Below are 18,914 nucleotides of genomic sequence, written 5' to 3' on the forward strand. Positions count from 1 at the left end.
TGGCAGAGGTAGGATGGGTGGGCTCACACAGATATTTTTTCAGTTTGAAAGCACCATGATCTGGGGGAGCTTATCAGAACAGACCCCCTCCTTCTTTCCTGCAGCCACTGGCTACCTGCCCTGTGACTGTATTCACTCACTACAGATAGGGGAAAGTGAGGGCCAGAGAGGGGAAACCACTTGTCCAAGGGAGTGGGGACCAGCCTGATTGGAACTTCTTCACTCTTGACCTCTTGGGAGGGAAACAAACACTGACTTCACGCCTCTCTTTTGCTAACATCCTCTATGGCCACTCAAGGTCCTCAGAATGAAGACCACATCCCTGGCATGGCTTGACACTGCTTACTTGATCCTCCTGACTTCATTTTTCCCCAACTTATCTCCTTACTCTGCTCCAGCCACCCTGCCTCAGGACCTCAGCACTTGCTTTTCCTGGAGGTCATTTCCCTTTTCTCTGGAATGGCCCGCCCCTGCTTTGCATCCTGATCTCTGCTCACACATTCCCTGGTCACCAAGGCACTTTCTGTTCTCCCATCCTGTTTCATCTTTCCCAAAGCCCTTGTCAGCATCAGTTGTTAATTATGTTGTTTACTCATGACTTATTCTGTCTCCCACACTGAAGGCAGAGTTTTGGCTTCTTCAGTGCTGTGTTCCCAGCATGGGCTGGATGCAGTAATATTGATGAGCCCCAGCTGTCATGCCTGACCCCTCCCCCTGCTTTTGATTCCAGGGCCTGGAGGCGCCAGAACATCAATACATCCTTCAAAAGCCATCATACCCCGTGGAGGCTCCCTGAGGGTGAACTGCAGTATCTCCTGTGACCAAAAGGCAACGTTTGGCCTAGAGACTGAATTAACCAAGAAGGTGGTGAGCCATGGGAACAATTGGAAGGTTTTTGAACTGAGTGATGTGCAAGAAGACATCAACCTGTTGTGCTACTCAAACTGCCGCAACGAACAGACAGTAGCTTCGATGAACCTTACCGTATACTGAGTGGCTGGGTCCAGGGCCTGGGCTAGGCAGACTGGGTGGGGGAGGCGGGCAGGGGAGTCCCAGCAGGTTGGAAAGCCTTTGTAACTTGGTGAGTGGAGGCAGGGTCTCATTGAGGGGCAGGAGGCCCATTTTGGAAAGTCTGATGTCATCTGGACTCCCTCCTTGAACTTCCTTGGGGTGCCCTTCGAATATGGACAGGGATTCAGAACGTTCCAGAATGCTGTCTCTCTAGGCCTCTTTAATAAGGTGAGATGGTCCTAGATCTGACTCTTTTTTAAAAAAAAACACTGCCGTGTGTTTCCTGGTAGTATAGAGGCACTGATGTTGCCTGGGTTCAGTACCCGGGTACCCAGTCAGGGGCCCTACAAGCCTTGAGACCAAGATATAGATAAATAAGTAAAAGATGTGAGTTAAAATTAGCCCTGAGATTTTTTTTTCAAACATTGTCAACAATCCAAAAAACTGGTAACAACTGGTCTGACAAGAGTGTGGGGAAGCAGACAGTCTGTGGACATTGCTGACAGAGTGGGGATACCAAGAGTCACAACTTCTGGTGGAGAAGCAGACATCAGTCCTCAAAATGTCACATGTGTGGGTCCTTTGACATAGAAATCCCACTTCTAGAAATTGGGCCTATAGGCATTCCCACTCATGAGGGAACTGAAGCAGGTAGGGGGTTGTTCACTGTGGCTTGATCTGGAAGGGAAATAGTTTGCAAGTCACTCAAATGTAGGGAACTGGGAAGACTTCCCTGGTGGTCCAGTGCTTAAGACTTCACCTTCTGGTGCAGGGGGTGTGGGTTTGATGTCTGGTCCGGAACTGGGATGCCACATGCCACACAGCCAAAAAACCAAAACATAAAACAGAGACAATATTGTAACATATTCAATAAGAGCTTAAAAATGGTCCAAATTTTTAAAAAATCTTTTAAAAAAAATATAGGGGGTTGAGGAGAGAAACAATGGTTCAGTCATCCCATGGAATAGTATTCAACTGTGTAAAAGAATGAGACAGAAAATTTGAGGTATTGTTAAGTTCAAAAGAAGTAACGTCTGCCCAGAATGACTGTCAAGGTACCACAGTGTTAGGGAGACATGGAGGCGGGGAGAGAGAGGTTGTGTTTCTGCGTTAAAGAGCTCTGGACAGAAACACAGCAAAAGTATCTGGCTGTGACAAGAGAAACTGGGGCGGGAGAGGGGGACTCCAAGAGAGGGCAGAGGATGCATTTTCTCCATGTGCCTTTTATTTCCTTTGGACGTTTGAAGTGTGACAGTGAGTTAGCATGACATAAGCGATAAATAGATACACGAAATTCAAACCAAGAGAAAATGAAAAAGGAAGAAAGAGGGATTTCCCTGGTGATCCAGTGGTTATGAACCTGCCTTGCAGTGGAAGGAATGCAAGTTCAATCCCTAGTGGGGGAACCAAGACACGCCTGTGAGCAACTAAGTCCATGTGATGGAGTGATCCTCATGTCGGGGGGTGAGGGGGAACATATGGCTTCCTGATTGATTTTCACTTGACCCCCTTGGAAAGGTCTAATGATGCAGAGGCCTGAGGGACATTCACCTTCACAGTGCCTGAGTAAAAGAAGCTTTGGGGCAAACAGTGGCCTTTATTTCTGGTTTCGGGAATGTTTGAACAGCTGCTGACCAAGTGAGCAAAGTCCCCAAACAATCTCAGTGGCCTCTGAAAACCCCCCTGGAAACCTCCTTGTAGGACCCTCTGCATCTCAGCCTGAGATTGAAATCACTACCCTCCAGGTCTGAGTCCCGGTTCTGCTAAATTTCTCCCTCTTCGGGTGCCAGACTTTGCCTTAGTGTTCACCTCTGTGAAATGGATCACACAGTTTCACCCACTAGCAAAGGATCACCTAGGAGAGACTGTAGCTTGGTCCTACCCCACTGCCAGTATTTAGATGAAGAAGCATCTCTGGGTGACTGAAATTTCTCTAGAAAGAGTTATAATTTTTGCAGGAGAGACCCCTAACCGGAAGCACGCACAGGAGTTGGTAAAGACAAGCATGCTAGACAGAAGGAACAGGGCTTCCCTGGTGGTTCAGTGGTAAAGAATCTGCCTGTCAGTGCAGGAGACACAAGTTCAATCCCTGATCCGAGAAGATCCCACATGGTGCAGAGCAACTAAGCCCGTGGGCCACAACACTGAAGCCTGCTAGCCTTAGAGCCCAGAATCCCCATCAGAGAAGCCACCCCAATAACAAGCCTGCACAACACAACTAGGGCGTACCCCCGTTCACCTCAATAATAGAAAAGCTCACACGGCAAGAAGACTCAGCAGAGCCAAAAATAAAAGAATAATTTTATTTTAAAGGGTAGGCAGAAGGAACAGCCTGGCCAAAAGTTTGGAGTGGGGAAACAAGCTGACATGGGATTGGGGAGGTTAGAGGGACTGAATATCAATGGATTGATGTCACTGGAGCTGAGTTTGGCAGGACTTCGAATACCACACTGAGAAACTGGGACCTCCTTCCGGTGATAGGGAGCCAATGGAGAGTGTGTGAGCAGGCAGGCATCTAGAGCAGAAGGCTGACCTTACAGGAAGCCAGGGAGCAGCTAGCTGTGGACCCAATCCAGGTCACACATGTCATGGGCGGTGGTGTGTACAAGAAGGGAGTAGCAGGAACTTCCTGTGGCCCAGTGGCTAAGACTCCATACTCCCAGGGGGCCAGGTTCCATCCCTGATCAGGGAACTAGACCCTACATGCTACAATTAAAAGATCCTGTGTGAGCAATGAAGACCCAGCACAGCCATATAAATAAATTAAAAAAAATTTTTTTTTCAAGAATGTAGTTCTCACCTTGGAAAAGGAAATGTCAACCCACTCCAGGATTCTTACCTGGAAAATCCCATGGACAGAGGAGCCTGGTGGGCTACAGTCCATGGGGTCGTAAAGAATCAGACACGACTGAGCATGCACACACATTCCTCACCTTAAAAAGTAACGTCATTCCAGTTTACAGTCAACCTCTTAACTTCTGAAGTGGATTAATAATAGTCCGAAAAAAAAACATTATGAGCCTTCCCTGGTGGTACAGCAGTTAAGAATCTGCCTTCCAATGCAGAAGTTCCCGTCCCTGGCTGGTAAACTATGATTTCACATGCCAAAGGGCAACTAAGTCCAAGCACCACATCTACTGAGCACTCTGGATCCCGCCCACCATAACTAGAGAGAAGCATGGTTTGCCACAGGGAAGAGCCTTCTTGCTTCAAGGAAAGATCTGGCATGCTGCAGTGAGATCCCGCACACATAAGGTAATAAATATTTAAAAGTAAATTAATAGTGATAATAACAAGAGCCCTACTCTCATTAGACCCAGATTATAGCTTAGAAAACTCAGGCTTCCTCTTCCTAACCCCAAGGGCAGGGATTATTAGGGTGGCAAGTCACTCCCTCACTGGCCAAAGCAAAGAAGCAGAAAAGCTAGCAATCAACTCCAGCCTCCTGACATTTTAAGATCACTGCTCTTTTTTTTTTTTTTTTTTTTGATGCTGGCAACCTGGGGAGAAGGTGAACTCAGGTCTGAAAACCAACATTGCTGCTATTCAAGTGACACTTCAGGGCCTCTTGAGAAGGGACTAGAAGCGGGCGGCCTCAAGACCCCTCCCTGGGAAGTCCGGGGAGTGTCTCAGTGCTAAGCCACAGTTCACTGGGGCTCTGTTGGCAATTTCCACTGGCAGGAAGATCCAGGCTGGAGTTCTATTACCTCATGCAGAATGGAGACCCCGGACTTTGGATTACCCCACCCACAGATGGTGGCTTCAGGGGAAACTCAGGGCATCATTTTGAGTGACTGTTCTGATATGTTTGAACATTTCAGGGGATCACACAGTTCATTCAGGAACCCTTTAAAGGAAACTCCTGAAAGGCCTCGAATCAGTATGGGTGGCTCTATTTCATTCTTTCTAGAAACACAGAACACCTCCTGGGTGCCAACCGTACATCTGGGGACAAAACAGACAAACATCCCTGCCCTCCTGGGCTGATATCCCGTGGTGGGAAGAGTAGAGAAACCAATGAACTCAGTCGATGATCTTGTATGTCAGAGGTGAGAGTTGCCGTGGAGAAAAATAAGGCCACAAAGAGAAGGAAGAACTTCCTCTTTTTATTTTACAGCAGAGTCTAGAGACTGGGCAGTTTAAGTGTAATGTATTGCTGGGACTCCTGGCAATAGACTTTGAACTTCCTTTCCATTTGTCAGTCTCAGATCCTGCAGTGAATAAAGAATTGTTTTGCCTCCTTCACAACCACTTGGGGAGGTCTCACCAGGTTATCCTGAAGCTCTTAACATTCCGATCTGGCTTAGGTGGTTTGGGGAGTGTTCTGGGGAGAAAATGGTGAAGTTCCTGGAACAGGTGTGTCCAGGGCCCCAACACACCCGCTGTGAGCAGGCAGCCAGCCTGTCCTGTTCACACAACACCCCTTCCCCCTGCAGGGATTCCGGAGCGCATGGAGCTGGCTCCCCTGCCCCTCTGGCAGCCTGTGGGTGAAGAACTCAACCTAAGCTGCCTCGTGTATGGCGGGGCCCCCCGGGACCACCTCTCCATGGTGCTGCTCTGAGGGGAGGAGGAGCTGGTCCGGCAGCCAGTGGGAAAGGGGGAGCCCGCCGAGGTCATGTTCACGGTGCAGCCAAGAAGAGAGGACCATGGCATCAATTTCTCTTGCCGCTGGGAACTGGACCTGTGGTCGCAAGGGCTGAAACTCTTCCAGAACACCTCGGCCCCCAGGAAGCTCCAGACCTATGGTGAGGCACTGGGGAGCCAGCAGAGAAGATGGGGTGAGGGGGGCAGAGAAGATGGGGTGAGGGGGATTTCTTGCTTGGGATGCGGGGTCCCTGGGAAGGAGAGGCCCCTGGCCATGGGGCTGCTGAGAAAGTGGCGACCTTGATTGCAAAGGCTTCTGGGAAGAGCATCTTCTTGGCCACTGGGGTGGAATGTTTTGGGTGGGGTGCCTGCACTGCAGGATGATCTGAGAAGGCTGTGACCCAGGGCAAGTGGTATGTGTGTCCTGAGAAAAGAGTGACTCAGCCAGTTTCCCTGGAAAAGGGCGTTCCAGGCTGGGGGGATGGAAATGGCCCATGAGGGGGTTTTAGGATGTCTGTCTGTCTCCTCTCTGTCTACACCGGCTCTGTCTCGCCAGTCCTGCCATTGACCGACCCACACCTTGAGGCCCCCCGGATTGTGGAAGTAGGCTCACGGTGGCCGGTGAAGTGCACGCTGGATGGACTATTCCCAGCCTCGGACGCTGAGGTCCACCTGGTGCTGGGGGACCAGAGGTTGGAAACCAGCATCACGTACCATGATTACTCCGTCTTGGCTGAGGCCTGGATCGAGGGAAACGAGGAGGAAGAGGGCACCACGTCCTTAAAGTGTTCAGTGAGTCTGGGAAACGAGATCCGGAAGACGGGAGAGAGCGTGATCATCAACAGTAAGTAGAAACCCAAGTGAGCCTTCCGAGGGAGGGTCGGGATAACGCTGGGGCGGGGTTAACGCCAGGGGCGGGGCCCACTGTGTGTGTGCCCGGCCTCCAGGCGTCCCGGCTGTCTCCCAGACGCTGAGCCCACCCGAGATCTCAGAATGGCCTATGGCGACCGTGGAGTGCGAGGCCCGTGCTGCAACTGTGGTGACGCTGAACGGAGACCCGGCTGGGCCTCTGGGCCCGAGGGCCCAGTTGCAGCTCAACGCCAGTGCCATGGACAGTGGGCGCAGTTCCTCCTGCTCTGCTGAACTGGAGGTGGCTGGGCTGGTGGTCCAGAAACACCAGACCCTGGAGCTCCGTGTCCTGTGTGAGTGAGGCCGCTGGACAATGACCCCTAAGCTCCAAGACCCTAAGAGCTCCTGCCCTCCAAGCACCCCCCCAACCCTGGTGAGGCCCTTACTCAAATTCCCACCTAAGTCTTCTTACACATAGACCCAGAAGGTGAGTGGTGTCCAGATCCCTGATCTACCCAATTTCCCCCACTCCCCATTTGCTGTGTTTCTTCAGAAGGCCCCCGACTAGACCAGCGGGTTTGCCTGGGAAACTGGTCGTGGCAGGAAGGCTCGGAGCAGACCCTGAAGTGTGAGGCCCGGGGGAACCCAATCCCCAAGCTGAACTGTAGCCGGAAAGGGGACAGGGCTTCGCTGCCCATCGGGGACCTGAGGCCCATCAAGCGGGAGGTGGCGGGCACCTACCTGTGTCGGGCCACCAGCGCTCGTGGTGAAGTCATCCGTGAAGTGGTCGTGAACGTGCTCTGTGAGTACTGGAGTTTGGGGCCGGGAAAGGACTCAGAGCTTCCACTGCAGGCACAAGGGGTTCAATCCCTGGTCGGGGTGCTGAGATCCCAGATGCTGTATGGTCAGGCAAAAAAAAAAAAAAAGCCAGGCTGTTTGCCTTGCAGTTTCCCAGTTTGATATTGGCTTATGGCATCCCCTTATGTCATTTAACATGTTCCTTTGTCACCAGTCAAATTCAAGAAACGAAAGCTATTAATTCGTTCTAGGTGGTGCTGGAGACACTCACCAGGAGGACAGGATTCTGCGTTTCTCTTTCCATATTTAAGGACTACAACTGATCAAGAGGTTCACATGCCATCCACCTAATCCTACCTTTGTAAACTCTCTGACTGTTCCCTAATGATTTGATCCTCAAGGGACGGTTGCTTGGACCTGTCATTTCATTAGCCATCTTCAAAGGGTTTCTAATCCATCTCTCCATCGTCACACTCTCTACATCTTTCTCATGTATCTACGAAGCACACGTACTTCCTCAAATTCAGACATCCGACATCTACTGCCTTTCCCTAAGCCTCCTGTCCGAGAATAGTTAAATCTGTCATGAATGGCAAATGGAGGTGGGTAGGTGTGATTCATTGTCAGCAGCATTTGTGATGTTTGTTTTAAGAGTGCATATTCTAAAGATAAAAACAAAAACAAACAGATTTGAATCTCAACTCCAACACTTAACACTCCAAGTAGACTTTCACAAATCTGACAAGTCTCCGCGGGTTTCATCGTCTGTAAAATGGTATGTTCATAATCTCAACCTCGAATGCAAAATGGCCCTGCCACTTTGGAAAACAGTTTAGCAGTTTCTCAGAAAAGCAAACCTAAACTTACTATGTGGCCTGGAAATTTGACTCCAGGTATCTACCCAAGAGAAATGAATGGATATGTCCACCCAGAGACTTGTCTGTGCATATGTACAGCAGCGTTTTTCATAATACTCCTAAAGTGAAAACAACTCATCAGCTGATGAGTTGGCTCCATCAGCTAATGGACGGATCAACACAATTTGGTTCATCCATATGATGGAGTATAACTCAGCAAGAAAAAGGAACAAAATGCTGACACATATTAACATGATGGAATTCAAAATAATTATGCTTACTTAGTGAAAGAAGTCAGACACAAAATAATATAAATTGTATGACCAATTCTATTAACAGTCCATAAGAGACAGATCTATAGAGACAGAAAGTAGATTGGTGATTGCCTAGGGTTGAAGGCAAGAATGGGGATTAATTGGAACCAAACATGAGGATTCTTGGAGTGATGTAAGTATTTCAAAAGTGGATAGTGATGCAATCGCACTACTCGGCAAGTTTACTAAGGAAACATTGATTTCTGTTCTTAAAATGGGTGAAAATTTTGTGGCCTCTAAATTTTGCTTTAGTAAGCTTATTTAAAAAAAGAATTCAAACCTCTAAATACATATTGAACACTCTATTTTGTTTCTACCCTCAGAGATCTTACATGGTAGTAAGGGAGACAAGCCATAAAAGCAAATATATAATACAATGTTAGGAAGTAATTTCCATTATTGAAAACAGTGTGGAGGGTCTTCATGGGATTAAATGTAAAACTACCATATGATCCAGCAATCTCACTTCTAGGTATATATCCAAAGGAAATGAAATCACTCTTAAAGAAATATCTGCACCCCCATGTTCTTTGCAGCATTACTCATAGTAGCCAAGATATGGAAAAAACCTCAGCATTTGTCAATGGATGGTTGAATAAAGCAGAAGTGCTACAGGGCCTTCCCTGGTAGTTCAGTGGTTGGGAGTCCATGCTTCCACTGCAAGGGGCGTGGGTTTGATCCCTGGTCAGGGAAGTAAGATGCCACATGCCACTCAGTGCAGCCAAAAAGAAAGAAGAAAGGAATCATCAGACACATACATATACACACAGGAAATATTATTCAGCCATCAAGAAGGAAATCCTACCATTTGCAACACCATGGAGGACATGCCTGGAGGACATCATACTAAATGACATAAGCCAAACATGGAAACATAAATACCATGTTTCATTTACATGTGAAATTAAAAAAAAACACACAGAAGCAGAGGGTAGAAGGGCGGTTGCCTGGGGTTGGGGGCAAATTTGATTGAAGGATTTAAGCTTTCAGTTGTTAGGTGAATAAGTTCTGAAGATTTAATGTACAGCGTGGTGATTATAGCAATAATACTGCATCGTGTAGGTGGATGGTAGTATTCTCACTCTACATACAAAAAATGCTAGCTAAGGACATCCTTGGTGGTTCAGTGGTTGAAACTCTGCGCTTCCAATGCAGGGGGTGCAGGTTCAGTTGCTGGTTGAAGAACTAAGATCCCTCAGTCTGTGTGGTATGGCCAAAAAATGAAAAAGAGAACCAAGTGAGGTGATGAATGCATTAGCTTGATGGTGGTAGTCATTTTACAGTGGGTGTATTATATATATCAAATCATCATGGTGTACACCTTAAATATTTTGTGGCCTCTTTGTCAATTACATCTTAATAGAGCTGGGGAAAATGCTTTTTTAAATTTCCAAGTGGAGAGGTTGTGAAATACAGCTCCCTGGGCTCTACCAGGACCTGCAGAATTTGCCTCCACGGCCCAGGACTCTGCATTTTCACCCTGGCCCCCTCCTGATGTACCCCCCCCCATGACTTATTGTTTTCAAAAGGCTGGTTTGGGGCTGCTTTTAGGCTCTAAGATATTCTAAGACATTGCCCAGAGGAAGTATGACCAGGACAAGACCATTGCTTTGTCACTTTCATGGGGCTGAATCCGTCTTTCTCTTCCCAGGTGATTGCACAGCCCCAGGGGACTTTTGGCAATGTCTGAGACATTTTTGTCCTTCCCCCTGGGGTGGGGCTGCTGCTGGCATCTAGAATCTAAATAGAGGTCAAGAATGTCCCTAATCCCCCAAGTTGTTATTTTTTTTAATAGTCACAACACAGAGTACAAGATAATGTGGTAGCTTCTTTATAGTCAGCCAAAACTGCCGTCTGGTGTGTGGGCCCGGCCATGTGACCACAGTGGCCCATTGACTGAACAGCCCCTCCCTGAAAACATCTCTGGAATGCCTCTCGGGACTGGCTTCAGAGCTCACAACACACTCTTCAAAAGTCCTCCTTAGACATAAATTGTGATCCTTAAAGCATCGTTATTTGACCGAGAGAAAAAGCAAAATCTGACAGTCCAGTGGTTTGAATCCCATGTTTCCAGTGCTGAGGGTGCAGGTTTGATCCCTGGTTGGAGAACTAAGATCTCACATACTTGCTTGCATAGCTGAGTTACTTTGCTGTGCATCTGAAACTGACACATCATTGTAAATCTACTATATTTCCATTAGGAATAATAATACATTTTTTTAATAATGCACTTTTTGATTAAAAAAAAAGTAAAACAATTTGGAGCAAGTAATTAGAAGGGATACAGAGGCTGAGTGGGAAATGCCGAGCTAAACCCAAACCATTTCCAGCCTCTCCCTCTGCCTCTCATCAGTCTCACAGGGAACCAAGGCCCCAAGAAAGACAATTCTATTGCTCTAACAGCTCCCAGCCTAGTCATAGAGATGCTTAATACGGTTCAGCTGTTCATAGCACGGCTGAAAACAGGAAACAGTGTGAAGAAAGAGGTCAGAACTTGCTGCTCCACGCGGCAATTCCTTGACCAGATCAAGGATGAAAAAGACATCAGAAAAAGTGATCCCTGACTTTCCCGGTGGTCCAGTGGTTAAGAATCTGTCTGCCAATGCAGGGGACACAGGTTCAGTCCCTAATCTGGGACAGTTCCACATGTGGCTGGGAAACTAAGCCTGTGACCCACATCTACTGAGCTTGCGGGGCCCAAGCTCCACAGCGAGAGCAGCCACCACAAGGAAGGAAGCCTGCGAACCACAACTAGAGACTAGCCCCTGCTTGCTGCAACTAGAGAAAAACCCCGAGCAGGAATGAAGACCCAAGTAGTCAAAAATAAAGAAATAAATAATTTTCAAAAGGGTTCGGTGTCAGGTATGTGCTAATAATCAGGGCATAATGTGTGAATTCGTTTCCTAGGCTGCCTTAGCAAAGTAGCACAGAGGAGGGCTTCAACAATAGAACTGGGATTTCCATCCCAGTCCAGTGGTTAAGACTGATTGCTTCTACTGCAGGGGGCATGAGTTGGATCCCTGGTGGGGTAAGTTCCACCTGCCACATGGTAAAGTCAGAAAGAAGAAGAAGAAGAAGAAGAAAAAAACTAATAATGTAAAATAAATGTAATAACCTGATTTTTAAAAAACAAATAATAGAACTGTACCATCTTACAGTTCTGGAAGTCAGAAGTCCATGATCAAGATGTCAGCAGGAGACTTCCCTGATGGTCCAGTGGTTAAGAATCTGCCTGCCAATGCAGCAGACATAGGTTCGATCCCTCCTGTGGGAAGATTCCACATGCCATGGAGCAACTGGGCCTGTGTGCCCCAGTTAAACCTGAACACCTAGATCTTGTGCTCTGCAACAAGAGAAGCCACCGCAATGAGAAGCCCATGCACCGCAACTAGAGAGCAGCCGTTGATCTCCGAAACTAGAGAAAGCCTCCACAAAGCAAGGAAGACCCAGCTTAGTAAATAAATAAACACTATTAAGAAAAAAAGATGTCAGCAGGGTTGGAACGTTCCTGGTGTCCAGTGGTTAGGACTCTGTGCTTCCATTTGCTGGAGACATGGGTTCAAGGCCTGGACAAGGAACTAAGATCCTTGCATGCCTGGTGGCCCAGCCAAGAAAAAAATACGTATCGACAGGGCTGATTCCTGTGGAGGCTGTGAGGCAGGCTCTGTCCTATCCCTGTCCTCTATCTTCAGGCAGTTTGTTGGTGTTCTTTGCACTTCTTTGCATATCCAATGGGCTTCACTGGTGGTTCAGACAGTAAAGAATCCACCTGCAATGCAAGAGACCTGGGTTCCATCCTTGGGTTGTGAAGATCCCCTGGAGAAGAGAATGGCTACCCACTCCAGTATTCTTAGCTGAACAAGCCCATGGACATAGGAGACTGGCAGGCTACAGTCCATGGGGTCACAGAGTCAGACATGACCGAGCGACGAACACTCTGCACTTCTTTATTTGGTTGATCACCATGATCTGTGTCCTCATCTTCAAATAACGTAGTCCCTGTGTGTGGGTGTGTGTGTTCAAATTTCCCCTTTTTATAAGAGCACCAGTCATGTTGAGTTGGGCCCATCCAAATGATCTTTTCTGAACTTGAGGATCTGCAAAAACCCTGTTTCTAAATAAGATCACAATCTGAGGGTCAGTACTTTTCCCCCTCTCCCTGGGAACAGAAGTAGTTGAACCCATGACAGGATGGAGCGAGACTGGCCATGAGGATTGTGGAAGTAGGCACATGTGGCTTTATCACATGTCCTCTTCACTGCTGCCTATTTTGAAATTCTCTGCAATTAAAATGTTTTTTTAAAAGAGAGATGGGTGAAGAGATTTCTTCAGGAGAGCTGTTGCTGCATGCAAATCCCTATCACACTGGCACTTCCCTGGTGGTCCAGTGGTTGGGAGTCCATACTTTCACTGGTCCTTGGGATTCGATCCCTCCTCAAGGAACTAAGATCCCACATGCCTTGCAGTGAAGCCAAAAAACAAAAACAAAAAAACGCTATCATACACTTTTAGGACATAGGTTAACCCAGAGCCCAGAGAGAAAGAAGACTTCATAGATTTTGAAATATATCCTGAAGACAGAACACGCAAGACTGAGGCTGACTTTGGCTTAAGAAAGCTCAAGTGAGGTAATGGGGCTGGGATCCAGAGGGCAAGAGGAAGCGGGCTGTGGTGTAGAGTGAAGGTGTCTACTTATTGGTGGTCGGTGTGGAAGCCCACTGGGCTTCCCTGATAGCTCAGATGGTCAAGAATCCGCCTGCAATGCAGAAGACTTGGGTTTGATCCCTGGGTGGGGAAGATCCCCTGGTGAAGGGAATGGATACCCACTCCAGTATTCTTGCCTGAAGAATCCTATGGCCAGAGGAGCCTGGCAGGCTTCAGTCCATGGGGTCACAAAGAGTCAGACAAGACTGAGTGACTAACACACACACACACACCCACACACATACACACCTGGACACCCACTAGGAGAGATGAGAGGGTAGATTGACCCCAAGGGCTGAGAAAAGAGCCACAGCCCATTCCAAAGTTGCCTTCATCTCACACGTCCTTGGTGATCAGGTGGCTAAGACTCTGCTCTCTCAAGGGAGGTGTGTGGGTTCAAAACCTGGTCAGGGAACTAGATCCCACATGCCCCACCAGGCTCCTCTGTCCATGGGATTCTTCAGGCAAACTACTCTGGAGTGGGTTGCTATACCCTCCTCTAGGGGATCTTCCCAACCCAGGGATCAAACCCCAGGCTCTTATGTCTCCTGCATTGATAGGCGAGTTCTTTGCCACTAGCGCCACCTGGGAAGGCCCGGAGGACACAAATAATAATAATAATAAATTTAAGAAAAAAGATGCCTCCATCTAGCAACAACATACCCAGGAAAGAAGAAACCTCAAAATGCTGCTCAGAACACAGGCACACTGCTGGGGAACCTAAGGAAGGGGAAGCTGCCAGCCTAGGAGGAACTGCCCTGCGATGCCTCCTTACACCTCGGTAGGAGAGACCCAAAGGCTGGTGAGAGGAGGCAAGGGGGACAGACACAGGGTCAACAGATGGGGGAGCAGGCCCTTCTGCTCTAGCAGGGCCTCTGGCCGGGAGAAGCCTGACCCGGGCTCCCATCCAACACCAAGTTCAGAGAATTGAACGCGAAGCTGATGTGGACCTGAGTCCCGGGCAGGGTTCACAGCCAGTGGCAGGGCAGAGTCTGCCACAGAATAAACTTTCAGTGAGCTATGGTTTCTCCAGCGGTCATGTGTGGATGTGAGAGCTGGACTATGAAGAAAGCTGAGGGCTGAAGAATTGATGCTTTTGAACTGTGGTGTTGGAAAGACTCTTTAGAGTCCCTTGGACTGCAAGGAGATGTAACCAGTCCATCCTAAAGGAAATCAGTCCTGAATATTCATTGGAAGGACTGATGCTGAAGCTGAACCTCCAATACTCTGGCCACCTGCTGCGAAGTGTCATTGGAAAAGACCCTGATGCTGGGAAAGATCGAAGGCAGGAGGAGAAGGGGACGACAGAGGATGAGATGGTTGGATGGCATCACCCACTCAATGGACATGACTTTGAGTAAGCTCCAGGAGTTCATGATGGACAGGGAAGACTGGCAGGCTGCAGTCCATGGGGTCGCAAAGAGTTGGACATGACTGAGGGACTGAACTGAACTGAGTGGATGGAGGAGCCAAGTTCTGTTCTGATCAACGTCCACACACCACGCAGTTTTGCTTTCCACCCTGGGGCTGTTACGAGGAACTGTGATGCGAGAGTGGACTCATCTGTGGGGAAAAAGGAGGAAGTCTGTGGTCCTGACCAGGAAGTTTGAGGTGGGATTCTCAGACTCCAGTCGTAAGGAAACAGACAACTTGCAACTACTGCTATCAGTTCTCCCAGTACATGAATGGTCTTTTGAATTTTATTTATCTGTTTATTTACTTATTCATTCTTTTGTTTGTGCTGGGTCTTTGTTGGGGCAAGTGGGCTTCTCTTATTGTGGAGCATGGGCTCTAAAGTTCACAAGCTCAGTAGTTTCAAGGGCTTAGTTGCCCTGAGGCATGTGGGATGTTAGTTCCCTGAGCAAAGATTGAACCTGTGTCCCCTGCATTGGAAGGCAGATTCTTAACCACTGTACCACTAGGGAAGTCCCGTGAATGATGTTGGGTTTTTTTTTTTTTTTTTTTTTTTTAGTTTTTATTTATATATTTTTGATTGCGTCGGTCTTTATTTGCAGGGTTTCTCTAGTTGCAAGTGGGGAGGGGATACTATTCTGTAGTTGTGGCATGAGGGCTTCTCATTGCAGTGGCTTCTCTTGTTGCAGAGCAGGGGTTCTAGAGCGTGGGCTCAGAATTTGTGTGCACCAGCTTAGCTGCCCTGAGTCATGTGGAGTCTTCCTGGACCAGGGATTAAACCTGATGGATTCTTAACCACTGGATGACCAGGGACGTCCCTAAGGTCTTACTGAAATCTCACTCCAACCCTCTGCAGATGCATTACCATCCCTTTCTACAGCTGAGGCCATCAAGGTATCACCAGGGGAAGTGGCTTCTCAAGGTCACAGTGCATGTCTGTTGCCCTTTGGCCCCATCCCCTCAGCACTTGCTGGTCCCTGCACATCACAGCCGCACATCACAGCTCTGTCTTGGGTTCACCACTGGACATGTCAGAAGGACTGGGGAACCACAGTGAGATACTACTTTCCACTCTGGTGGCTCTGACAGTAAAGAATCTGCCTGCAGTAGAGGAGACCCAGGTTCACTCCCTGCATTAGGAAGATCTCCTAAAGGAATGGCTACCCACTCCAGTATACTTCTCTGAAGAACCCCTTGGACTGAGGAGCCTGGCAGGCTACAGTCGATTGGGTTGCAAAGAGTCGAACAGGACTGGGCCACTAATACACACCCATTAGGATGACAATCACCATAATAATTAAACAAAATATATGTTGGCAAAGATGCGGACAAATTGGAACCCTGGAATCTTTGTTTGTTGCCGGTGGGAATGTAAAATGGTACAGCTGCCCGGGAAAACAGTCTCACAGTTCCTCAAAACGTTCATCACGGAATTACCATGTGACTCAACATTTCCACTCCCAGGTAGACACTCAGAAGAAATGAAAAGATGTTCACACAAACACTTGTACAGGAATACTGATAGCCCCATGATTCAGAATAGCCAAAAGGTGGAAACTACCAAAGTCTATCCATGAATGAAAGACAAAACCTGATTTGGCCTTACAATGGAATGTTACTCAGACTAGGGCCTGAAAAGTATGGAAGTTCCTCAGAAAATTAACAATAGAACTATCCAAAACATTATAAGTCAACTCTATTTCAATAAAATAGAACTAATGTGTGCTCTAGCCATTCCACTCCTGGATATTTATCTGAAGGAAATAAAGCTGTTCTTTTGAAAAGATAGCTGAGAATTCTCTGGTGATCCAGTGTTTGGGACTTGGCACCTTCATTTCAGGGGCCGGGTTCAATCCCAGGTTAGGAAACTGAGTTCTTGCAAACTTGCAGCTTTAAAAAAAAAAGGAAAGAAAGAAAGAAGACTTCCCTGGTGGTCCAGTGGTTAAGAATCCACTGTCCAATGAAGGAGTTGCAGGTTTGACCCCTGGTCAGGGAACTTGCCACAGAGCAATTAAGCCCGTGTGTGGCAACTACTAAGCCTGCTCGCTAAAACAAAGAGCCTGGGAGTCAAGAAAGTAAAAAGATGTCTGGACCTTGTGTTCCTAGCCCTGTTACAACCTGGGGGTGAAATCCTCTAGTACCTTTCATAAAAGCAGTGGGAAAGGAATCCTGGGTTGGAAGAACAGCATGTACAGAATGATGAGAATAAATGAAGTTCATTCATTCAACCAATACTATTGACCATCTGCCTCTAATGACTGGACACTGATTCAGGTGCTGAGGCTGAGAGGTTCCCTGGCCTGGTACTCATGCAAATGGAGGTGATATAATCAAGTCAGTCAAAAGAATTTCAACCAGTGAATGAGTTTCAGTAATGAAACCATTAGAGCAAGTGACGGAATGATTAGGCTGTGGCCCAGGATGGAAGGGGCCAGAGGAGCACTGGGGAAAGGTGTGGTTTTTTTTTTTTTTTTTAATTACCCTGATTCCGGGAAAGATTGAAGTCAGGAGGAGAAGGGGAAGACAAAGGATGAGATGGTTGGATGGCATCACCGACTCGATGGACATGAGTTTGAGCAAACTCTGGGAGTTGGTGATGGACAGGGAAGCGTAGCATGCTGCAGTCCACGAAGTTGCAAAGAGCTGGACATGACTGAGCGACTGAACTGAATGTATTTATTTATTTATTTATGGTTGCACTGGGTCTTCATTACTGCTTGGACATTTTTCTAGTTGCAGATAGCTGGCTTCTCATTGCAGTGGCTCCTCTTGTTGTGGAGCACAGGTTCTAGGTGTGAGGGCTTCAGTAGCTGCTGCACTTTGGGCTCAGGTGCATGGGCTTAAATGCTTCGAGGCATGTGGGATCTTCCTGGACCAGGGAAGGAACCATTGTCTCCTGCATTGACAGGCAGATTCTGATCCACTGTACCACCAGGGAAGTCCTCAGGAAAGCTTGTAAGTGGGCTCTGAGGCCCCCAAGAAAGGGCTGGCTCCATCAGGGATGAGAGGAAGCGAATTCCAGTTGAAGGTAACAGCAAGGTAGTCACACCTGAGCTCAGGATGAGTTCCGAGCAGGCATAGCTCCCTGGAGTGGGGTTTGGGTACTTCTGCCCTGGTGCACAGCCTCTGGTCTGCACTGGAGCCATTCCGCCTTCCTGAGACTGCCTGGCACCCTGGAGGAAGCCCTGCCCTTCCTGGTGGCTTTGGAAAGGGGATGGGGGAGCATCTGCTTCCCTTTCTTTCAAGAAAGAACAAAGGGAGTGCAGACAGAGAGTGCAAGTGTCTTCTGCCAAACTGTCCCTCATTATCACCCCATCCTTATCTCAGGAAATGGCCCTCCACCCCTTCAGGACTTCAGAGCAGGACCAAGGAGCTGACCTTGACTCTGCTCTGCCCTCAAGTCCCAAAAGTGCAATGTGCCCTGCTGCCAAAATGAATGCCAAATTGGACCACATCTCCAGTCTCCATGGCCCACTCCAGGCTCCCAGTTTCCTGATTCCACCCTGTCCTGCACCCCCCCCCCCCCCGCCCCGCCAACGGGCTACTGTAGCTCCTGCTGTCTCAGCCAAGTCAGGGGTGTCTCCCCTCTGCTCAGAACCCTCCATGGCTCCCACTTCACTCAGAGGAAAAGTCAAAGTTCTCCCCAGCCCATGCTCTACTCATTCCCTCCCTGCCCGCCTCTCCCCCAATTCCCTCCCTCCCTGCCCTTCAGCAACAGCAGCCTCCTGGCTTCTCCTTAAGTCAATTCCAACCTCAGGGCCTTTGCACATCCAGTGCACATCCAGTGCACTTTGCACATTCCTTCCCTGATATAATCAGGACTCACTCCTCACCTCCCTCTATTCCTGGCTCAATATCGCCTTCTCAGTCTTTCCCTCGATACTCTATTTAAGAACCCTCACATTTCCTAGTCCCTTCCCTGCTTTATTTTTTTCTTAGCACTGAGCACAAGCTATGTCTCCATATGTTTTATTTTTTAAACATTTATGCACTTATTTATCTGTGTTGAGTCTTAGTTATTGCTTGGGTGATCCTCCATCTTCTGCTTCCACTTGGGGAATCTTTAGTTTTGCTCCTTGCGGAGCACAGGCTCTAGGGCGCTTGGACTTCTGTAGTTGTAGGACAGGGACTCAGTTGTGGCTCCCAGGCTCTAGATCACAGCCTCAATAGTCGTGGCGCATGGGCTTAGTTGCTCCAAGGCATGTGGGATCTTCTCAAATCAGAGATCTAACCCGTGTCCCCTCCATTGGCAGGCGAATTTCTTATCACTGAGCTACCAGGAAGTCCACACTCTAGTCTGTCAACACTGTTTAAGCCACTGTGGAGCTAGAGAAGGAAGAACCACGGTTTACGTTTTAAAACCGCCGTAAAACTTGGGCCGCGC

General features: G+C 48.1%; 1 protein-coding gene across 1 annotated transcript; it reads left to right on the forward strand.

The window, feature by feature from the left end:
* The first annotated feature begins 4,237 nt into the window (after positions 1-4,237).
* Positions 4,238-9,957, forward strand: LOC136166450 (intercellular adhesion molecule 1-like). Its single transcript, XM_065932662.1, is given in 5 exon segments — positions 4,238-4,266; positions 5,448-5,756; positions 6,152-6,439; positions 6,543-6,797; positions 7,001-9,957. Coding segments are annotated over 4 exon segments (1,242 nt in total). The 5' UTR covers positions 4,238-4,266; positions 5,448-5,461; the 3' UTR covers positions 7,405-9,957.
* Positions 9,958-18,914: the final 8,957 nt, after the last annotated feature.

This window comes from Muntiacus reevesi, chromosome 1 (genome assembly GCF_963930625.1).
Source record: "Muntiacus reevesi chromosome 1, mMunRee1.1, whole genome shotgun sequence".
Taxonomy (NCBI): Eukaryota; Metazoa; Chordata; class Mammalia; order Artiodactyla; family Cervidae; genus Muntiacus; species Muntiacus reevesi.